General features: G+C 45.3%; 1 protein-coding gene across 1 annotated transcript in view; it reads right to left on the bottom strand.

Annotated features, from left to right (window-relative positions):
• The window catches only part of LGI2 (leucine rich repeat LGI family member 2), a gene marked incomplete at its 3' end in the record, with an annotated part of 28,723 nt that extends 12,820 nt beyond the window's left edge, over positions 1 to 15,903 (bottom strand). The window contains exons 1-6 of the mRNA XM_084234047.1: positions 15,517 to 15,903; positions 13,578 to 13,649; positions 12,052 to 12,123; positions 9,770 to 9,841; positions 4,102 to 4,173; positions 3,280 to 3,449 (exon numbers count right to left, since the gene is read on the bottom strand). Coding sequence (XP_084090173.1) covers positions 3,280 to 3,449; positions 4,102 to 4,173; positions 9,770 to 9,841; positions 12,052 to 12,123; positions 13,578 to 13,649; positions 15,517 to 15,719 — 661 coding nt within the window. The 5' untranslated portion in view covers positions 15,720 to 15,903. The remainder of the gene's footprint in view (positions 1 to 3,279; positions 3,450 to 4,101; positions 4,174 to 9,769; positions 9,842 to 12,051; positions 12,124 to 13,577; positions 13,650 to 15,516) is intronic.
• Positions 15,904 to 20,856: the final 4,953 nt, after the last annotated feature.

Genomic DNA, 20,856 nt, shown 5'->3' with positions numbered 1-20,856 from the left:
TGTGGAAAGATCTCGAAGAATACACATATTGCTATGACATCAATTTACTAGTGTTAAAGTATTAATGGCTTTCTCGGCAGAAAGCTCTGCCACTTCCATTCACATTGGATTAAGTTCATGATGTCAGTGGGACTCTTGCAATTTAGGCCTTGCTCCCGCTGGAATCAACAGATTTTTACATATCTATTTATAGCACTTGCAGAAAATAAATTATACATGATGCCGATCCTATTGGGAGAGAAACTGCACATTAATGCATTATTTCTCTTTGCATTTTCATCAGCCCTGAAATAGGGAAGCTAACAGGACAATTAGGATGCAAACTTCGCTCCCTCTAAGGAATTTAGTGAATTATCCACCTAACACAAGGAATCATGAGTAGGTAACAGGGATTTCGGAGGTGGTTAAAAATAGACTTGAAGCAGAGGGTTATGGAAGGACTGTGATTAATCTAGAGAGCTGAAACAGCCCAGCGGTGGCTTGGTGGTGTTAATTACACCTCTGTGCCAGGAACAGAACGGCACCAGTACCTTCTCCCTGGGAAGAACAGGATGAGACAGCTCCTGACTCTCCTTTTCTGACAGTCTGAGCTCAGAGGAAAGCAATACTCAGGAAACATGCTTCTTCCCAAATCTGTAGTGAGGATGTGATAACAGTGACAGGTCTCTCCACCTTCCATCCATCTTCACTTTGTTCCTCCCCACCTTCCAGAAAGCACCAGAACACGAGGCTTGATCTGAGAAGACAGGAGCCCCCTAAACTCACAATTTATTGACCTAGTCCTTACAAGGTGGGGATGGGGTCACAACTTGGTGGTGCCATTCATTGATGAAAGGAGAAATCGTCAGCAAGAGCTACTCCGTTCATGAGTCTTAAAGGGATGAAACAATAGGAAAAACAGAAGGATCATCTCCCTGTTCCCAGGGAGGAGAGCTGACCTTCTAAAGTTTAGTAGGAAACTCATTAGCAAAGTCAAATATACATTACATATGCTATAGGTTAAATCTAAATAAATACATATTACATACATGCCCAGATCATCTTCATAATCACCCCCAAAGCTCAAAGTTCAGAAACCATGTTTTTTCATATAAACTATTCCCAGTTCTGAAGGTTCTCCACAGTCCATGTCCCTTCTTTCAAAGATCAGCAATACATGCCATGGCCAGGTGTGACTAGAACAACAGGAAAGCCACTTACTTCACCTTGCCGTTTAGTGAACTTTCTAGAAACTCTGGAGAAGAGGCAGAGAGGAGCCCCAGCCAACTCTAGTTGAGCATTTCATGCCAGCCGGCCCTGAATGCCATCTTCTGGTGTAAATGCCATTGATTATGACCTCTGATTTACTGCAGCTTCCACCATATAATAAATAACCCCTGGTGGCATTGGCTGGCAAAAGGGCACCTGCCAATTACACAGGCGAGTAAGCCCCCTTCAACGACTAGAGACAAGGGCATTTCCATAAGTTTTCAGGTTTCTATGAGAAAAGAACAGGATTTGTGGAGTCCCTATTTACAAAGGTATCTAGAAATCATTTTTACTTTGTGAGCGTTTATTTATCTGTTTGGATGGCAGCAGTAGGACTGACAAATGTGACATTTTGCTCTTGGTAGGGTTTTTTTTTTTGTTTCTTCCATTTCTGTAACTATTTTCTGAGTTCTCATTCCTGCTGCTCCTACAAATATGCCTGGAGGCTTTGTAGATATCAACTCCCAGCCTAAATGTTTATTTTTGTAAGTCTGGTAAACAGGCTTCAGGCTGTGGATTGATCTTCTCTACTTTAAAATCTCGCTTTGGACATGACACATTCCATTGAAGCTTTTCATAGGGAGATATTCACCTGTCCTCTATAAGATGTGATGGTTAAGGCAGTTAGGAATTTAACTTTATCTTATATCCTGAAAAATGTATAAACTGAAACCTAGAGACTGGCCCTGGGAGGCTAAATCAAACCTTTACATTTTTCCCTCAATGTGAATTTGTTTGAAAACTAGTTAACTTATATTTGTACTTTGTCATTGCTTAGAGCTTGCTTCGTTATCTCTTTTGACACAAGCTACAAAAGTGATTTGTAGATTTACTGGTTGCATTTTCAATAAACTTCGTGTTATTCTCTCCAGAGAATAGGAAGCAAGAAAGCAGCAATCTAGGCCTCTCCACACCCGCTTTCCATGAAACAGACCGATGGGGAATATTCTTGCTCCCAATTTGCTAGCTTATCCTCTGACTTAAAAAATAAATTTTGGGGGCCTCCCTGGTGGCTCAGGGGTTAAAGTCTCAGCGCTATCAAGCTATCACCAGCCACTGTGCCTGAGTTCATCCCCACAGGGAGCTGACCCACACAGCGTAGCAGACCTCTCCTGTCTCGCCCGCTGCTCCCCTCAGCAGTGTATTTCAGTAGAACTGCATGTTGTGTTCCCCAATATGTCTCTTGTGAATTTGCTCACCTCCCCCCACACCTCTGGCCTGTACCCCAGTTCTTGTATGCATAAATAAATATTTAAAAAATAAAAAAAATTTAAAAAATTTATTTATTTATGCATACAAGAACTGGGGTACAGGCCAGAGGTGCGGGGGATGAGAGGATCCACCATAGACAGAGTGGGGAACAGAACAGGCAGACTGACTGAAATACACTGCTGAGGGGAGCAGCAGGCAAGACAGAGAGGTCTGCCGTGCCATGTGGGTTTCTCCCTGGCCAGCCGGGGATCGAACTCATGCTGAAGAGGCTGCGGAATGCTTCATAGTGTGGTGCTTAACCCCTTGCATGACCAGGAAGGCCAATAAATAAATTTTTAATAAATAAATAAAGCTTCAAAGAAATTTGAATTTTGTCAAGAAAAGCAGTCACAATTATAATCAGTGCATTTAACAAAATCCTTTGAACTTGTTGAGTTATTGCAATAAAGAGAAACAAAACAAAGGAACCATCAAAACTAAACAAACAAATCCTAGAAATCTGATAGCAGAATTGAGGTTACCGGAGGGGGTAGAGAAGGGGAGGTTTATGAATACCTCAGTGGTGGGTGTGGCAATATATATCTGAAGACTTGTGAACCTATACACCTATATTGTAAAACTACATTATCTCAGTAAAAAAACCTGTTGAGCTATTTTTCTTACCACATCGACTTAGTTCATGTAGAATGCTAGCAATTTCTCTAAGACAATTTTGATGGAAAACTTTTATACCCATTTTTCCCACTTCCTGTTGACAGTCCAAAAGAAAAACAAAAAGATTACTCTAATGTCGCTCTCGGGGATGGAACATCTGAATACCTGTCGTTGTACATTCATAGTCAAAGCTGATCACATCATTCAGCTTCTTTTCCTGATATTCTGGTGGCCCAATACATAGCACATCGGAGACAGTGGAATTTGTCATCTTCAACCACAGATACAACCACTTGGCTTTGCAATCACATTCAAATTTATTGCCCCTTAAATCTCTAAAAAACAAAAACAAAACACACATACACAGAGAAACAGACATGTCTGACATGTTTCTGCAATAATAGGAAACTCAAGCTCTATTAACATCTTGATATATTTAATAACCTCCAAGTGGAATTTTTCAAAATATTTATATTTAATACATTTTGCATCTTGTATGTATTACCAGTTTATTTAACAGTCTTCATTGCCCATGATATCAAGTGTGTGACATAGAGTTCTCAAAGATGACACGGCACCATCTCTCCAAGCCCTCTTGAAACTGTCACCAAGTCATGCTGCTAATGGGGGAGGGACGCCAGAAGGACGCCACCCAACACAGGTTCTCAGAGCAAAAATGGGACATTCGAGGAAGGCAGTTTTCACAAACACCACTGACCTTGACAATCTCATTAAACTACCTCCAGTAAGAAGTGCAAACGTGAGAAGCTTAAGCAGATGGACACACTCAGTAGCATTCGTGCTGTATGCCATTCTAAAATGGCAAATTCCAACACAATACAGACTATCTGCTGTTTCCCTGTTTTTTGGTCATAGATTTTTAGCTCCAACATAAAAAAAATGCCATAAAGAGGGAGAGGGGACATAAAGGCACAATTAACTGGGGCACAATGACAAGCACACATACACTTAATTTTCATTACTTACAGTTCAATCAGGGAGTCTAAATCACTGAAGACATCCCTCGGGAGTGCTTTTATGTGGTTATTGGCCAGAGAACTAGAACAAGAAAGTCACATCTTAATGTGGTTATTATCTCCATGCCCTGTTATCCTGAAGACCCTTAAATAAAGCTAATGATTTAAAACAGAACTCTAAACCTCTTCAGCACCACACAGTTCAATTTCTGGTTTTGGTCACTGATGGTGAGATAAAGAAATGCGTTTAGTTATATAAAGATATTACGAACATTAGATTAGAGGTGCTGGAGTTCCATGGTAGTGTTTTGTTTCGTTTTGTTTTTTTTGCTTTGTTTTTAAACAAGCGCATAGTAAGCTCTTTATCTCGATTTGTCAAACCTCAGATGGCACCACATCTCAGAAGAAAAGCCAACCTCCCATTGATGCAGGCAAGACCCTCCAGGGTCTCATTTCCCCCATTGCCACTTACCTAGGGGACCTGATTGCAGCTTCTGAGATCACCCACACTTTGCTGTTCCTCAAACAGATGTGGCATAACCCCCAGCTCAAAGCCTCAGAATTTGCTGTTCATCCAGCTGGAAAGTTCTTCCCCCAAATACCCACCTGGCACACTCCATTACATCCTTGAAGTCTGCCGTCCACTATCACCACCATCCCTGCCCATGGCCTCTACACAGCTCCCTTCCCTGTTCATCATTCTTCACTGCACAACGGGCACTGAGCATACAATCTATGTTGATGATCTACTTGGTGCTGAGACTTATCTACTTGCTGACCGTCTGCATTCTCCTTACACATAAGTCACATGGGGACAGAAATTGTATCTGTTTGTCCACATCTGAATCCTTAATTCCTAGAACAAAAATAATAAGGATGCACAGTCTTGCCCCACGAAATGCCCTCAAGGTCCATCTAAGGGAATCCTATGACTGTTGACTCCAAGAGAAGACTCAATGAAGATCCTCAGCTCTAGCCCGATGATAACATACAATCTCCACTCATCACACAGTCTAGGGCACGAGTGATCATGATGAGTTTTGCCTTCTCATTATCTAAAGGTTGACCAGACCCATTTTGAATTTTTGTTCTTAGTGTTGAAGATCTCTCTAAATTATCTACTCCGAACCGCCAAGAAGTAGACTTGAATGAAGACTCTCAAGTCTTTCTCTGATGACTCAGATTTTGCATTGCCCTGTTGTGGTCCTGCAGACAGATGTCCATGATGCAGGCTGCTGACGTGGAAGATGCTGGTGTTGGAATGAGGCAGGTGAAGGCTGTGACTCCCCCAAATGTCATATTCCATAATGAGAGTCAGCTGAGATGCTGATGCCTGTTTTGGTTTCTTTTATACATATGACTACAAATAGCTAGACATAGAAATGACAAACACATAGGCAATCCAGTGCCAACCTCTTTAAAAATGTAAGTGAAATTAGCCTTTGGCAACATCATACTGACCCATCCCAGAAAGATGAATGAAAGATATGGGTACTCCCCTTTAGAATCAGCAGAATTAGAAAACTTTGAGCCCAGTTGAAACATTCTTGCTTCAAGAAACCAACAGAAAATGGGAGACCTATAATTTCTGAAATTCCATCTCTTCCCATTGGTAGCCACAAATTGATGAAAATACAATTTTGTGTATTATCCTACTTTCTTTTCTAAATTATTTATTTGCACATTTTAAAAGATGTTGCAAAAGAGGCTAAAACTGTCATCAGATTGACTAAACTCTAGCAGTGACTTTTTGAAGTTAAAAAATGTGTTTGTGTTGATTTTTTTTCTGGTCAATGGTCACTTATTCCAGAAAGTAAAAAAAAAAAAATTTTTTTTAACTAGTTAAAGGTGAATTATTTCACTAAATTTTTTTTAGCTCATTGAAATGTCTGTTACAGAAGAGTTAAGAACAAACAGATCCATCAAGTTCCCAAAATGTCTAACAACTGTTTCAAGAGTTCCATTTAGATTTCAGAGAGCCGAATTATGTAGATGGACGATCCATCCCACTCAGAGTACTAAACATCTCACACTCCACTTCATTTTATTTACAAATTCACGGCACTTACTTCATTTCTAAAACTACTTAATAGCAACCTGCCCTCTGGCAGGACTGCTGGAAACAGGCATCCTAGATTTTAGTTACACATTGGCTCTGAGCCTTCGTGCCTTGAAACCTGATCTATGTCTCTTGACGCAGAAACGTGAGACTTTAGTGGTTGGAAAAGCTCATAAAATATAAAAATCAGAAACCTGATTTTTGAGTTTCCGCCACACTACTTTCCATTATGGCTGTACCAATTTACAGTCCCGCCAACAGTATGTGAGGGTTCCCTTCTCTCCACATCCTCTCCAGTATTCTAATATTTTTTTGTTATTTATCTTTTGGATACTACCCATAACACAGAAATTCCAGATGATCCAGTTATCCCACTTCTGGTCATTTACCAAGACACAACACAAAACACTAATTTGGAGAGATATGCACCCCCCGTGTTCATTGCAGCACTATTTCCAACTGAACAGCACTGTTCACACTTCCAGCAACTGGAAACGACCTAGGTCTCCATGGGTTGATGAACAGATTAGGAAGAGGTGGCATATACACAGTGGGATACGATTAGCTATTAAAAAAAAAAAAATAAAACAGGCGATTTCCTGCCACTTACAATAACATGGATGGTCCTAGAGGGAATTATGCCTAATGAAATAAACCAAAGAAAGACAAACACTGAACGATTTCACTTACTTGTGGTATATAGAGAAAACAAACAGATGAACTAAACAACAAAAAAATAAACGTTTGGGCTATAAGGCCAATTAGTGGTTACCAGAGGGAAGGAGAGAGAGGGGTGAGCAAACCAGGATAAAAGGAACAAGATATGTTGAAGGACAGAATTAGAATTTCAGTAATGAACTTAATTTAGTGTATACATATGTTGACTTGCCAGATGAACACCTGAAACTTACATAATGTTATAATGCAATGTCACTTCAAAAAAAAAGTCAGATGCTTAATTTAAACAAGCACATTCCAGACAGTGACTTTCTTAGGCACAGGGAGAGAACTTTAGAGAATGGATGTGTTCTCCTACTTAGTTTATAAGTGAAAGTGAGGAGCTGGGAGCAAGGGCTCATTCTTTAAACAATATATAGTATGCTTTAATTACTGCAGACAGCTCCAGCCTGGAGGAACCAACTTTAAAAGTCATGTGACTTTGCTCAAAGTAAACATGGAAAATCTAGCCCAGTGAGGAACCCAGGGTCTGGCCAGTCAGTATGCGCTGCATGCTGGGAGAGCCAACAGTTAAGGAGGTGCAAGGAGAGTAAAAGGGAAATCAGGAATGGCTCCATGTGGGGGAGAGAGAACTTAATCTGCACTCTGAAGAAAAAGGCAAACTTCAGGAAATCATGAGCAGAAGAAGGAGCATCGCCTTCAAGAAAAAAGGCATGAGGGAAAAATCTGGTAAGGGGTGAGCTGGGTATGCATGGGGTCCCGGAGAGCCTAGGGTTCCTAGAACACTGAGGGAAATAAGGCATTTTGGGGAGAGGGGGCCCTGTGGGCTGGAGTAGAGAGTGGTCACACACACTGGGAGAGCCCAGATCACCTCAAAAGCATCGAATGCTCCCTGGACTCAAGTAGGGACTCTGTTGTTCCCTCTGTTCGTGCTCTCTGCATGTCACATGGAAAATGAGTTGCCTCTTACACACGGGCACACATGCTATACACGTATGGTTGTATGTGTAACTGTGCAAGCATGCACACACAAACACAGCCATTGACACACAAGTATGCACTCATGGGGACACACATATAAAGATATGCAAATACACATACTCACACCCGCTGCCCACCTGGCATCCAGAGCTAATGGGCTAAAGGAAAGTAGCCATCTGGGCTAACTCAATCACAAGGAATTTGAGTTAGGTATGGTCTCTGCCCAGAGCCTTTGCTCAGACATAAAGCCCCTTATTCCTGACTCTGGGAAGTGAATTGATCTGGGCACAGCTGTTCCTCTCCAGGCACACACAGCTGTCTTCTTCGCAGACCCTTTCGGGCCACCCAAACTGCAAAAGCTACTCAACAGTCCATGGAGAAAACAAACCTTTCGTGAGTGGAGGGAGGGCATGATGTAGATGCTACTGCTGATGGTGGTGATGACAATAAAGCACCAGCCACACCTGGAATGGGCTGGATGCTTTTGCAAGGCAGCATGAACACTCAATGGGTAGCAAACCTCTGAGCATCTCCCCACCTTGATATCCCCATCTTAAGGATGAGGAAACTGAGGTTCAAATAGGCTAAATAATAATAATAAATGATGGCCCTGAGATTTGAATCCAAGCCCTTATTCTTGTCTCTATTAGAATCTGGGGATTTGACTCTATCTGAAAAATGTAAACATTTATCAAGATTTCCAAAGGAAGAAAGGAAAACCTGGAGTAATAACACCAACAAGCATCTGACACTTTCCAGAGACGACAGTGCGATCCAAATGTATGGACCTGCCTTTTCTGTTCCCTGTCTCCTTACTTTACAAATTTTAACTCATACAAAGCTTCTGCATGGAGGATTCCAGAATCAAGTGCTCACTGAGCTTTCTGGCAAACACCTCTGCCTGCATTGGGGCTTGATGTGAATCTCTGAGGTGCTATTGCTGAAGGTACTAGCCCGCCTGCCCAATACCTCCTTTCAAAGCCCTCCAATTTTCCCTTTGCTGCAGACAGACTGACAGTAGAGATGAGACATGTTTATCTCACTCAAATGCAAAATATCTATCATGCAAATGGGACCTGGTTCCTGGCTAATAAAACTGTTCCTACCAAAACAATGACTCTCTTCACATTTTCATAAACACAGCCAACAGCTTTTCCAGTTTTCTAAATTTGCTAAGTGTGTGTACTTGCTTCATTCTGATATGCCAATTCAAATCAATTTGTTTAATTTTTTTCCTCCAGAAAGCTATTAAAGAACCCAGAGAGCTTAGCTTAATCCGTACATTAATCCAACATAAAAGAAAAAGCTATTTGCATTCAAATTAGAGGAACCACAAAAATGTCTCTATTCTACTTCATCCTGATCCTGCCTTCAACATTCTTTAAGGGATCATGTAAGCCTCAGTTCCCAAATCTGTAAAATGGGGACTCTCAGATTTTTGAGAGATAGTGTTCCATAAGCCTGTGCCTGTGCCTGGCATACATTAGGTTATACTATCCCTATAGCATCCTTCATCCAACCCCCACACCCCAAAGCTCAGAGTGTTCTATTCTTCATAGACAGTTGAGGTCCATACACAATTCAGGACAATGGAAAAGATAAATAAAGCCAAGTTTATGAGTGACACTTCAGTCAACAGGAACAGTCCCATTAGGCTGTGCCATTCATGCTGGCAGCAGGCTCTCCCACCCAGGTCTGTGTGAGCACACTCATTACCTGCACACAGCAAGGAAATCACCCCATGACACACTTCCCAGACACAGCCCATTGTTAAGCAACACATATGCGTGGCACAATGGACAAGGGTCTGATCCATAGCATAGAGATGCCTCTTGGGTCACCTGGAAGTTGCTTTCCTTTAGAGCACATTGCCTTAAGGACAAACCATCAAGGAGAAAAGGAATGCCTAGGGAGAGCCTCACTCTATACATGAAAAGACTGAATACTTCACAGGACTTACAGGTGCGTCAGGTCACGGAGGCCACGGAAGGCATTTCTTGAGATGGTTTCTATTTTGTTCCCTTCGATGAACCTAAGAAGAACAGCAGGATCATAAAATCGAATTTTCTTTGCTTGGTATCTGTAGAATATGGTGATACTGGGATGCTTTTGGAATAAAATATAGAAACATTTAAATGTAAAATACATCTCTGAGACGAGGTCAGCGATGCCAGATTCCCCATGGGAGAGCGTGTGTGAGCAAACACATGCCCACAACGGTATGCTCTGCATTCCCAAAGCAGCCTGGGAGACTTCAAATTCAGAGTTGGCTACCTGGGTAAAAGCATCTTGGGGGTGGAGTGGGTGGAGGGAGAAGAAAGCGCTAAATCAAAGGCAAGAAATCCTCGCACCTCTGGAATCCTTCCAAACATTTCCCCCTCAGACCTTTTTTCATTTCACAGTGCCTGGTTATTAATACTTTTGCTAATATCGTTGTCCCTCGAGGGAGCCCTTTGTTTTATCTCCATATTAAAGTTTTTGCTGAGGGAGAGTTCCATTTAGCTTTGCCTTCCAGCACACTTGAGTTCATCGTGTCCTACACAGCCTAATCCCTCAACAGATGGGTGACAAGCGCCCATATCTTTAAGATCTCCATGCTGCTAGGGCTGGGGAGACAGTGAAGTTAATTATGGGCCAAACGTCTTTCTTTGTGCTAAAATGTCTTGAGGTTTGCACACAGGACCTTGCAATAGCAACTCTGGCCATGCGTAGTTGACTGTGGAAAACAGATGAAGGGAATGCACTGGGATTATACTCTAGGATTACAGAGAACTAAATTTTAGTTTATAGCATCAAATTATATCAAAGGAAAGTGTGTTCTTTAATGAGCTTCGCAAGGCGATGGCTTTCATTCATTGTTGCATTGAAAACTCGACGATGCTAGTCTTATAAAAATCAGGGGTCTGATAGTAATAGGTTTCTGGATCTATACTGTGATGATAAACTGATGGGATTATCTATAAACTGGTGAGAACTTCGTCCTCAATAACTTTGAGTGTAAGATGAACAGTGACCAAGAGAAAGCCAGTAGCTTTACTTTGCCCACATCCATCAGCTGTTTTTTTTAAAGATTTATTTTTATTTATTTACTTATGCATACAAGAACTGGGATGTAGGCGAGAGGTGGGGGGTGGTGGTGAGAGTATTCACCAAAAATGGAGTGGGGAGCAGAACAGGCAGATCCACTGAAACAACACTGCTGAGGGGAGCAGCGGGTGAGACAGGAGAGGTCTGCTGCACCATGTGGGTAGCTCCCTGGCTGGTGATTGAACTCATGGTGTAGTGGCTGTTGATAGCTTGAAAGTGCTGACACTTAACCCCTTGCTCCACCAGGGAGATCCTCCATCAGCTGTTTATGCTGCTTTGAAAGGCTCCCATCAGAGTTATCACCTGGGAGAACTCACTCTTCCCATAGTCTGTGCACTACCTGCCTACAAAGTATATATTTCATGTGTTCTTTGGAGAAAGAACCCTGCAGAAGCTTTCCTAGGGACATAAAGTCAGTTGAAAGCTTTCTGAGACCAGAATGGGCTTAGAATCCAAACATCCACCTGTTAACCTCAGAAAGGAAAGCAGAGACAAGGTTTTAAAATTCCTCTGGATGCTAAGTAAGGAATTCCTATTGGACAGCATGATGATTATTATTAGAAAGTGACAGAAGACAAAGGTGAAAGAACTCCAGAGGAAAAAAGATGATTTGAAAATGGGAAAGGATAGAAATCAGGCGAAGCCTGTTGCTGGGGAAAAGCACTGCACATCTGAAAAGGGGGAAATAAACTTTTTTCCTGAGGGAGAAGAAATACAAGAGAACCCTCAGTGCAGGACTGCCTGAATTAAAAACAAAGTTGTGGCCCGAAACGGAATGACTTTATTTAAAAATAAGTAACCCTCAGAATCCTGCAGCTCTCCTTCTGGCTGATCAGCAAATCCACGCACTTATGAGAGGTAAAAATATCCAAGGCAATTTCCAATTGTGCTTACTACGTGACAAATTAAATGTCAGCAGAGAATGAATATCTTTCCTTCTTTGTTTCCTTTCCCCCTCTTTGTCCCCAACCTCCTCCTGTCCCAGCATGTTTATATGCAAGTCAACTCAAAAAGGTCAGAGCTAAAGAGAATAGGATTTTCTCTATTCTCTCCACCCCTCAGCTTGCTAGAGGATGCTGCTCTGGCTTGGAAGGCAGGCCAGCAATTCCCCTGGCACACCTAACCCTCAGCACAGAGACAACGCACAAAACTCACAGGTATTCAAGATGAAAAAGTCCAGCAAAAGCATCATCCCGGATGACTGTAAAGGAGTTAGAATTCAGCAATCTGGAAACAAAGCACAGATTTCAGTGGAAAGGTATCAAATCTGTAAGTGGTGATGCCATCTTTGTTTCGTCAGCTGTGTTCTGGGCTGTGGGCAGTCACGGGTTCTTCTCAGCCTGAGGCTGACTATGAGGTGTGTAACCCCACACACAGGTGCTGGTGCACACTGTCAAGTAAATTGCTTCCCTTTGGCCAGCTTTTGTGGGCACCCTCCTTCCCCCTCCCTTTCTCCCCTGTGGATCTTGGTGAATATGACCTGGTAGCTGTTATTTCAAAATATCTGAATGCCCAGCAAAATTAAATAGCCAATGAATGCACTATCATACACATGGAATCACAGAATTAGACATCTCAAAGGATCAATGCCAACTCTTCCTTCAGAAAAATCTGAACCCAAAGTAGTTAAGTGACTTGACCACAGTCACACACAGTGACAAAAAAATATATATATTATATTCATTCCCAGGAGATAGGAAAAAAATTTAAGAAACCTTCAGAAGATTCTCCACGTTTTTATATGTGTCACCATTTAAGTCTATTCGATAAAAGTTCATATAGTTTATATAGTGACCAGTTAAGTTTATTTGGTAAAACACGCAGAATTATAGTAGGATCCTATGGAAACTATGTTTTAAAAGAAGGACAGTCTTGAAGAATTTCACATTTTAAAAGGGTAATATAAACTCATGAGTAGGTACACGACATCTTAAGAAAAAAATATCAAATTTATTTAGAATGATTTCCCCTTGGTTTTCTGTATTCTGTTGCCTGCTTTAATGTCCATCTTATGTGAAATTTAAAAAATCAATACAGAGAAAGAAAATGAGCTATATATTCCTGAGAATGCCTGTCATTAATGTGCTTTTGAAAACTGCTTCTTGGGCATTTCTTTTCATTAGCAAACATTCACTGCCCTGGGCTAAGGGGCACCACTGGGCATGGCTCAGAGTGGCTGGAAGCAGAGAGGTTACAGTGTGGGTTGGAATTCTCACAGCTATTTGGAGCAAGTTGTTTAACTTTTCTGAGTCTCAGTTTTCTCATCTGACAAATGGGGAAATAAAAATACCTTTCTTGTAGGGATGATGATGAAATAAAATTATATGTTTAAATGCCTAATAAGCTGCCCCACGGTTTACACATTTAACGAACTAGAAATACTTTTATTTCCAGAGTAACTTAGAGTTTAAAGTGAGGTATTTTGGGAAATAGTTCAATTAGGTAACGTTCCGGCCATAATTCAACGCCATCGTGTCCCTGATCACTGGAGCTGGGCATTGGGATCTACAATAAACGGTGCAATGAGTGCTAGGACTCAGCTTGGTGGGGACGCCACAGGCCCAATGATACCAAGAGCTACCAAGCTTACTCCTGAGCTCGGGCTGAGGGAGGGCTGAGAGCTGAGAAGTGGGATCACTCTTCCCACGACACCCATTTTCAGAGAGAACTTCCATACTCACAGCAGCTGCAGGGAAGGCAGGTGGGAAAACATTCGGTCCTTGATTTCCGAGAATGTTCCATTTACCAGGCTCCTACAGGCAAAAGAGGAAGGACACAAGGCCCAGGTTTCTTTCTGAAGTGCCGGGCAGGATGGCCAAACCCTCTGGCTCTGCCCCTGTATTCTAAACTCCTCCACTCAGGAGTGAGACTTAAAACTGCTGGCCGGGGGCTTCTCAGGAGAAACTGGGAGAGTCAGGCCCTTTTTGAAATGAACCGGATCAATGTGAAAACTAGTCTGGACAGTTAGGAACCTTTCCCACCAGCCAGGCTCCTTCACAGACGTGATCTCAGCCAGTTCAGATCAATCCCCGGCTTCTTTTTCTTACCTACAGGAGACCTGGCTGGACCTGGATAATTGCTTTACCTCTGCCCATGACTCTGTTGGTACAGACACAGGGTTACTGTTGGCCCATGAAACTCCAGGGTAGGATGGAGCATCCCCTCAGGAGCACATCTCTGAAAGTCACGTAGAGCCCATCTGATGAAATGCACCATGAAAGCCTTGGGGGAAAAACTCAAAGACACCTGAACTTGAATGTGTAGTGCAGGCAATGCCATCTGTCACACTCAGGGGTCAGCACCGGGCAAGAAGGGGGCTCTGGTTTTGCCACCTGGTCCCCTATCATTTCAGTCCCCTGCAGGATCTCTGACTTCAAAATTCTTTTAGTTAGCATGCAGATCAATGAAGCAGCTGCTGATCTAAAGGATTTAGCAAGGGAATTCTAATTTCTAGAACCCTCCTTGTCACCTGACTTAGCAATATTAAGAATCAAAAAGGCACTGCTAGACTCTGGACTTTCTAGAAATGCAAACAGGAGCCCCTGCCTGTGCCTGGCCTGGACTCAGAGGCCAGGGAGTGAAGCACAACACAAAGTGCCCAGCGCACCAGCAACTTCACCAGCAGGAACTTCCTGCCTCTGTGATTGCATCTGGAAGAGGGAGTGGGTTCAGCAGAAAATATTTCCCAGCAGGAAAGCTCTGACCGGAGAGCCCCTTCCACAGCCATTACGAGAGCTGGTCATGTGACTGAGTGGCTGTGTGAGGGCAGGCTGAAAGCAGCTCTTAGCAGGTGAATAAAGTGGAGCCCTTTCCTGTCAGTTCCTCCAGCGCTGAAAAAGATGCCAACACGATGAGTGGTGAGGAGAGGGGGCAAGACCCCTTGTCAACTTGGGACAAGAAGTCAGGCTGACTTCCAGCACTGGCCACTGGGCGGGATACCCCACATGCCCCAGCTCCTCCTCCGAGCCCTCCTGCTCCCCTTCTCCAGGTCACATGGGTGCCCTCCCCCACTTTCAGAGGCTGAATGCCTTCACCCTGGTTCTTCAGACCTGCATGGTGGAGAGATGGGCAGGAGACCACAGTGTAAATCACAGCAGAGAGCTGAGGTGGGACAGTGAGGCCTCACCCCTTCCTAGTTGCAACTCAGTCCAGTCAGGGTCTCTGCATATTCAAGTCTCTTAACAACGCCCTGCCCACCTTCCCCCTGCACACACAAACACATATCCTTCCAAACTTTAATGCACCCCAGAATCACCTGGAGTTGCCAAATGCAGACTCCGAGTCTCCACTCCGGAGACCCAGCTTCAGCACCGGCCCTGGAATCTGCATTGGCACAGGCGCCCCCAGGGGGGGCTGGTGCAGCTGGCCCGCGGGCCACACTTGGGGAAACACGGCCACAGAGACTTGCCTGGATCCCCGGGCGCTGGATCTCGGCCGCCCTCCACCCTCCCTCCGGCCGAGACTCCCTGCACCTCGCGCGGCGCGCCCCCCACCCGAACGCACAGAAAGGGGCCGGGGGGTGCAGCCGGGGTCGCGCTGTCCCAGCACTGGAGCAACTCCCCGGCGGCGGCCGGCGCGGGGTGGGGCGGGGCGGGGGTTCAGAGGGTCCCACTCACTCACAGGGAGCTGATGTCGCCGGGCACGATCCTGGGCACCCAGGAGGAGCCCACGCAGATGATGGACTCCTTGGTACAGCTGCAAGTGGCGGGGCAGCGCGCCAGGCGCCTCACCTGCGCGCCCGGCGGGACCAGGCACGCGGCGCTCAGCAGCAGCAACAGCCACCCCAGCGCCCCGCGGCCGCCGCCGCCCCTCCGCAGCGCCATGCCGGGCCCCCCGGTCCCCGCCCGGCCCCCAGACCCCGCCGCCGCGCCGCGCGCTCGGACCCGGTGCGGCTGCAGAGGCGCGCGCCGCTCGCTGCTCCGCCGCTGCTGGCGAGGACGAGGGCGCCGCGGGTGTGGGAGGCCGAGCCGCAGCCCAGCAGCATGCTGGCCGCCACCCCCACTCGGCGCCCCCCCACCCCGGCCCGGCTGCTGGGCGGCCGCCGCGCTGCGCCCGCGGCTCTAGCGCCCGCCTGACATCAGCGCTCGCGCCCGCAGCCCGCTCCGGCCAATGGAGACGGAGGGGCTGGCACCGCCCCGCGTGCGCCCCACCCTGCCCTGGGGCTGGGACGCGACCCCGGGGACCCTCCCCGGGAGCTGCCGAAGAGGGAAGTTAGGTGACCTTGGGGGAGGGGCCGGCCTGGGCCCGACACCCTCCATCCCCACCCCGGGCCTGGAGGCTCCTGGGGGTCAGGCGCACGCGGACCTTAGGTCAGTGCAATGGAATTGGGGGAAGCTCTAGGCTCCTTTCATAGGACCAAAAGTTGACATCCCGTCTCCCCCCACACCCACCACCTCTCCAAAAAAAAAGTAGGGCTGGAGGAATTGGCTTGATTGCTGAATAGGGAGACTTTGACCTGGGCGCTTTGGAGATAGAGCTTATATGCAGCTTTATTTTTAAGAGAAAAAACTGAACTGAATGCTGTGGTGAGTTTGGCAGGATAGTGGGGTCAGTGGGGCCTGGTATCCGTCCTACGGCATCCTGGGGTTACTGAAGGTGTTACAGGGCAGGGAGAGGGGCAGCCCAGGACCCCCCAAACCTGTCTGCTCTAAATAGGTTCTGCCATACGCTGCATCAACACAAAACATATGAGACTTTAATGGGAAGGAATTTTAATGCAATTAGGAAACAATACAGAAAAGGCAAAGAATATAGTTTCTAAATCAAGCACCCAAAGGTACCCATCCCCTCGTGGGGAAAAGTCCACCCAAAAGCAGGATTGGCCCGGAGCAAGGCCCCAAAGCCTAGCACAAGTCTAAAGCACCTTCCAGTGGGGACCCACAGAAAAGGGTCAGAAACAACCAGACAAGTCTGGGAGGAAAAGAGCAAAATCAAAATCAAGACAAAAACCACCTTGTCACCTCCCTACGGGTCTCTCACCCACATCTGTATCACCCAGTCCACGACCAAAAGGCAAGGATAGTTTCTTCATGTGTCTCTCGGCCCCATGTGCCTCCTCCAGGTCTCCTTCTGGCTCCATCCTGCTTTCTTCCTTCCTCAGTCTCCTCTGCAGCCTCTTCTCTCCCTGCTCAGCTCCACCCTCCCTTGGGTGGGGCAGGAATTCTGGAACCTCCCCCACTCCTGGGGACCACCCAGTTACAAAAGTACCTACCATCCTCCACAGAGGGAATACAAAAAAGGAAAGTGACCACAGCTGTGTGACCCTTACTGAGGAGCGAGGGTGAAGGGGGCTGAAAGTTTTCCACACTCAGCATGCCCACTGCCACCCCACCCGCTCCAATTAAAGGACAGGGATAATTGTTACTAGAGATTGAGGGTGTGGTACACTCTCTGGCAGCTACATTTAATCTTCTAACCCTTTGAGGCAGGCCCTATTAATAATTTATCAATTTACCGATGAGGATACTGAGGCATGGAGAGCATCACAACTGGCTGGTGATCTGCTAGGAAAAGGCTGGGGTGGGGTTGGAACCTGAGAGGGAAGTTGGGGTCAAGTGCTCCTGAATTCTTCTGCTCTACCCATTCAATACACTGAGCTTGACTTTTACCACCCGCTGTGTAAACTGGGGAGAGCGAGGAATATAACCAAAGCAGGACCAAAATAATGGTTAATAGTCCAAACTACTCAGAGTGGGGAATCCAGAGCACTATCACCAGGTTACTAAAGAAGGAAAACCATTTCATAAGCTCAGCTGCACCCAAAACAAATGGTTAGTCCCCAGGAATCAATGCTGTTGCTTCTTCAGTAACCATTTTGAGCGCAAACCAGGCTGACCACTGTGGGAGGCCCAGGCACTGTCCGCAGGGAGCTTGAAGTCGAGCTAGGCAGCTGGCCCAAGGCTGCATGGGGTCATGGGCTAACCGAAAGAGATCTAGGATATTGAAAGCAAGTTGTTGCATTTGACCTCATGGAGGGCATTGGCTGTTCATCGCAGGTCACTATTTATTCAGCACCTGGTTCAATGTGAACCCATCTATACTTACTTAATTCTCACATCTACCCCCAAGAAGTGGGTCTTCCCATCATATAGATGAGAAAATTGAACTGAGACATTTTTCTCTTGCCGAAGTTCACACAACACAGTCAGGAGGACCCTACCCCAGAAGGGGTTGCTATGGTTAGCCTGCTCTGTTGTCATTCATTTCACAAACACTTTAATCAGCAAAGCCCGGTGTTGAGGACACAGAACACAGTTTGGGGAGGATAATCACGGGTCATGGGTCCACCTGAAAGTGTTACTGAGCAACGGGTTTGCTTCCAAAGTGTATAGGACCAATACCATGATGCCAGCTTTGCGTGGTCAATTGGTGAGGAGACAAGAGGAAAACCTCAACTCTGCCTTCCAGGCCTGGAGAGGGAAGGGGCTTACAGAAGTGAGGTAGAGAGAAGGGGGGGGTGGCAGAATGAGGGTGTTCTCAGACTTGGCAAAATCTGATCAATCACAAGTAAGCCCATGGCTCCCTCGAGTAGCTGCTGTCTTGAAGACGGTAGCTCTGCGCTCTGATCATTGCAGATGCAGGATGAGTTTCCCTTACCTCCCCCATCCCCACATGCATTGGTCAAACAAGTCCCATTTACAGTCATGCAGGAGCTGGGCCAGGAGTCAAGTCCAGGGCCACTTCTTCAAAAACAAGTCTTAAAGGAATGTTTAGATAAGTTTTGTGTAACCCAAAAAATTGAGATCAAATTGGGCAGCTTTACATGGAGGTGAACAAGGCTTTTCTAGTTACCTTTCCTGCTACCCCAGAAAAAGAAAATCTGGTTCTCAGCTGAGTTGGAATGAAGAAGGGTCAGAAGGAAAACTCTACCCCTAGAAAATGACAGGTTTGGGTTAGCATTTCAGCCAGCCACTTACTGTGCCCCAGTGACCTCTTGAAACATTAGTTTCTTCATATGTAGAAAAGGCAACATTATTATCAACCTTTGAGGTTAATAAATATGAGAGAGATTATATAACACCCAATGCCATTCAGGGGGTACTGTATACAGGTGGTTACAACTTATAACAGTCCTGCTAACAATTTTTTGACTTTACAGTGGTGTAAAAGCGATAACTATGGAATAGAAACCAAGGTAAGGTACTCTTGGTGATGCTGGGCAGCCTCAGTGAGCCACAGCTCCCAGTCAATATTTTCAACTTATAATATTTTCAGCTAACAATGAGTTTATCGAGATGGAATCCTATTGTATGTGGAGGGAGAGCTGTATTTGTTCAGAGATCCATTCTAAGCTACACCCTGGGATTGGAAGGAAGTGGGGGGGTTGGGAAAAGGGAGGTGCTATAGAAGGAGATGAACTTTCCTAACCATTGTGCTGCTATTTTAATCAAGGATAAGGGTCCAAGTGGGTCTCACTTGGCAATATCTGGAGACACTTGGGATTACCATAGGAGGATGGGTATTACTGGCAGCTAATGGGTAGAATCTAGGGATACTGCTAAATATACCACAATACATACCTAAGAATCACCCAGCCCAAATGTCACCGGTGCTGAAGTGTAGAGGCTCTGGACTAAGTGCTTGCATGAAGAACTCCATAAATGCAGATTCTGACTTTACCACTCACAAGCAAACCCTTTTGGCTGGGGAATCTCCATCCCCAACTTCTATTTTCTCATCTACAAAAGGGGGGTAATGAGCCCTGGCTCTCTCTTCCCTAAGTAAATATGACACATTTTTATTATTACTATCTATATCCTCCCCAAGCTAGCGCAGGCTCCAGCTTATCCTCTCCAAACTAGAAAGTTTCTGAGAAAAGAGTACAGCAAGAAGACTTGGGTAGCATAGCTGGCAGGGTATGTATTTGTTTCGGCTCTGTTACAGACACTAAGTAAGTGAGTGCTTGTAAATTATAAGGTGCAGTTTATAAATCAAGATATAAAAATGGAAATGCAGATGACTTTGGTTTGGTTCCAAGATCTTCAGCAGTTTAAAAAAATTTAACAGACAATCAGAGAGACACAATCTGTTTCCAGGAAATAGCAAGAGTTTTTCAAAATGTGAAATTTCTGTTCAGATGCACACTTACTCGAGTTGTGTCTCCATGACATACTCACATGTTCTGATAGGGGGATGAAATGGAGCAAGTTGGAGTGGCTGGTATAAGCCAGCATTTATTCATTCATTCATTCACCTTCACTCAACAACTCTCAGTCAATATTAATTGAGAACCTCAGTTGTTGTGTTGCAGGGCAGGGAGAGGGGCATCCCAGACCCCGCAAACCTACCTGCTCTAGATAGGTTCTGCCATCCGCTGCATCAACACAAAACATATGCGACTTTAATGGGAAGGAACTTTAACACAATTAGGAAACAATACAAGGAAAGGCAAAGAATACAGTTTCTAAACCAAGCACCCAAAGTTACCTGTCCTCTCATGGGTAAAAGTCCACCCACGCAGGATTGGCCCAGAACAAGTCCCCAAAGCCTGTCTAAATCATCTTCCAGTGGGGACCCACAGGAAAGGGTCAGAAACAACTAGACAAGTCTGGGAGGAAAAGAACAAAATCAAAATCAGGACAAAAACTGCCATTGTCACCTCCCACGGGTCTCTCACCCACATCTGTGTCACCCAGTCCACGACCAAAAGTCAAGTGTAGTTTCTTCACATGTCTCTCTGCTCCATGTGCCTCCTCCAGGTCTCCCTCTGGCTCTCCATCCTGCTTCCTTCCTTCCTCAGTCTCCTCTGCAGCTTCTTCTCTCTCTGCTCAGCTCCACCCTCCTTTTGGGTGGGGCAGGAAATCTGGAACCTCCCCTTTTCCTGGGGACCACCCTGTTACAGTTGGACTTAGGTGTGAAGGACGGGAAGGTCAAGACTATCTCTCAAGTACTAGCTTGAGCCAGTGGGTGGGTACAAATGCCATTTCTTGAGACTTCTTGCCTACAAGAGGAAAGGGTTTA

Source organism: Talpa europaea, assembly GCF_964194135.1.
Source record: "Talpa europaea genome assembly, chromosome: 5".
NCBI lineage: Eukaryota > Metazoa > Chordata > Mammalia > Eulipotyphla > Talpidae > Talpa > Talpa europaea.
Note: the sequence above shows the minus strand (reverse complement) of the source record. Positions and strands in the feature narration are given on the sequence as shown.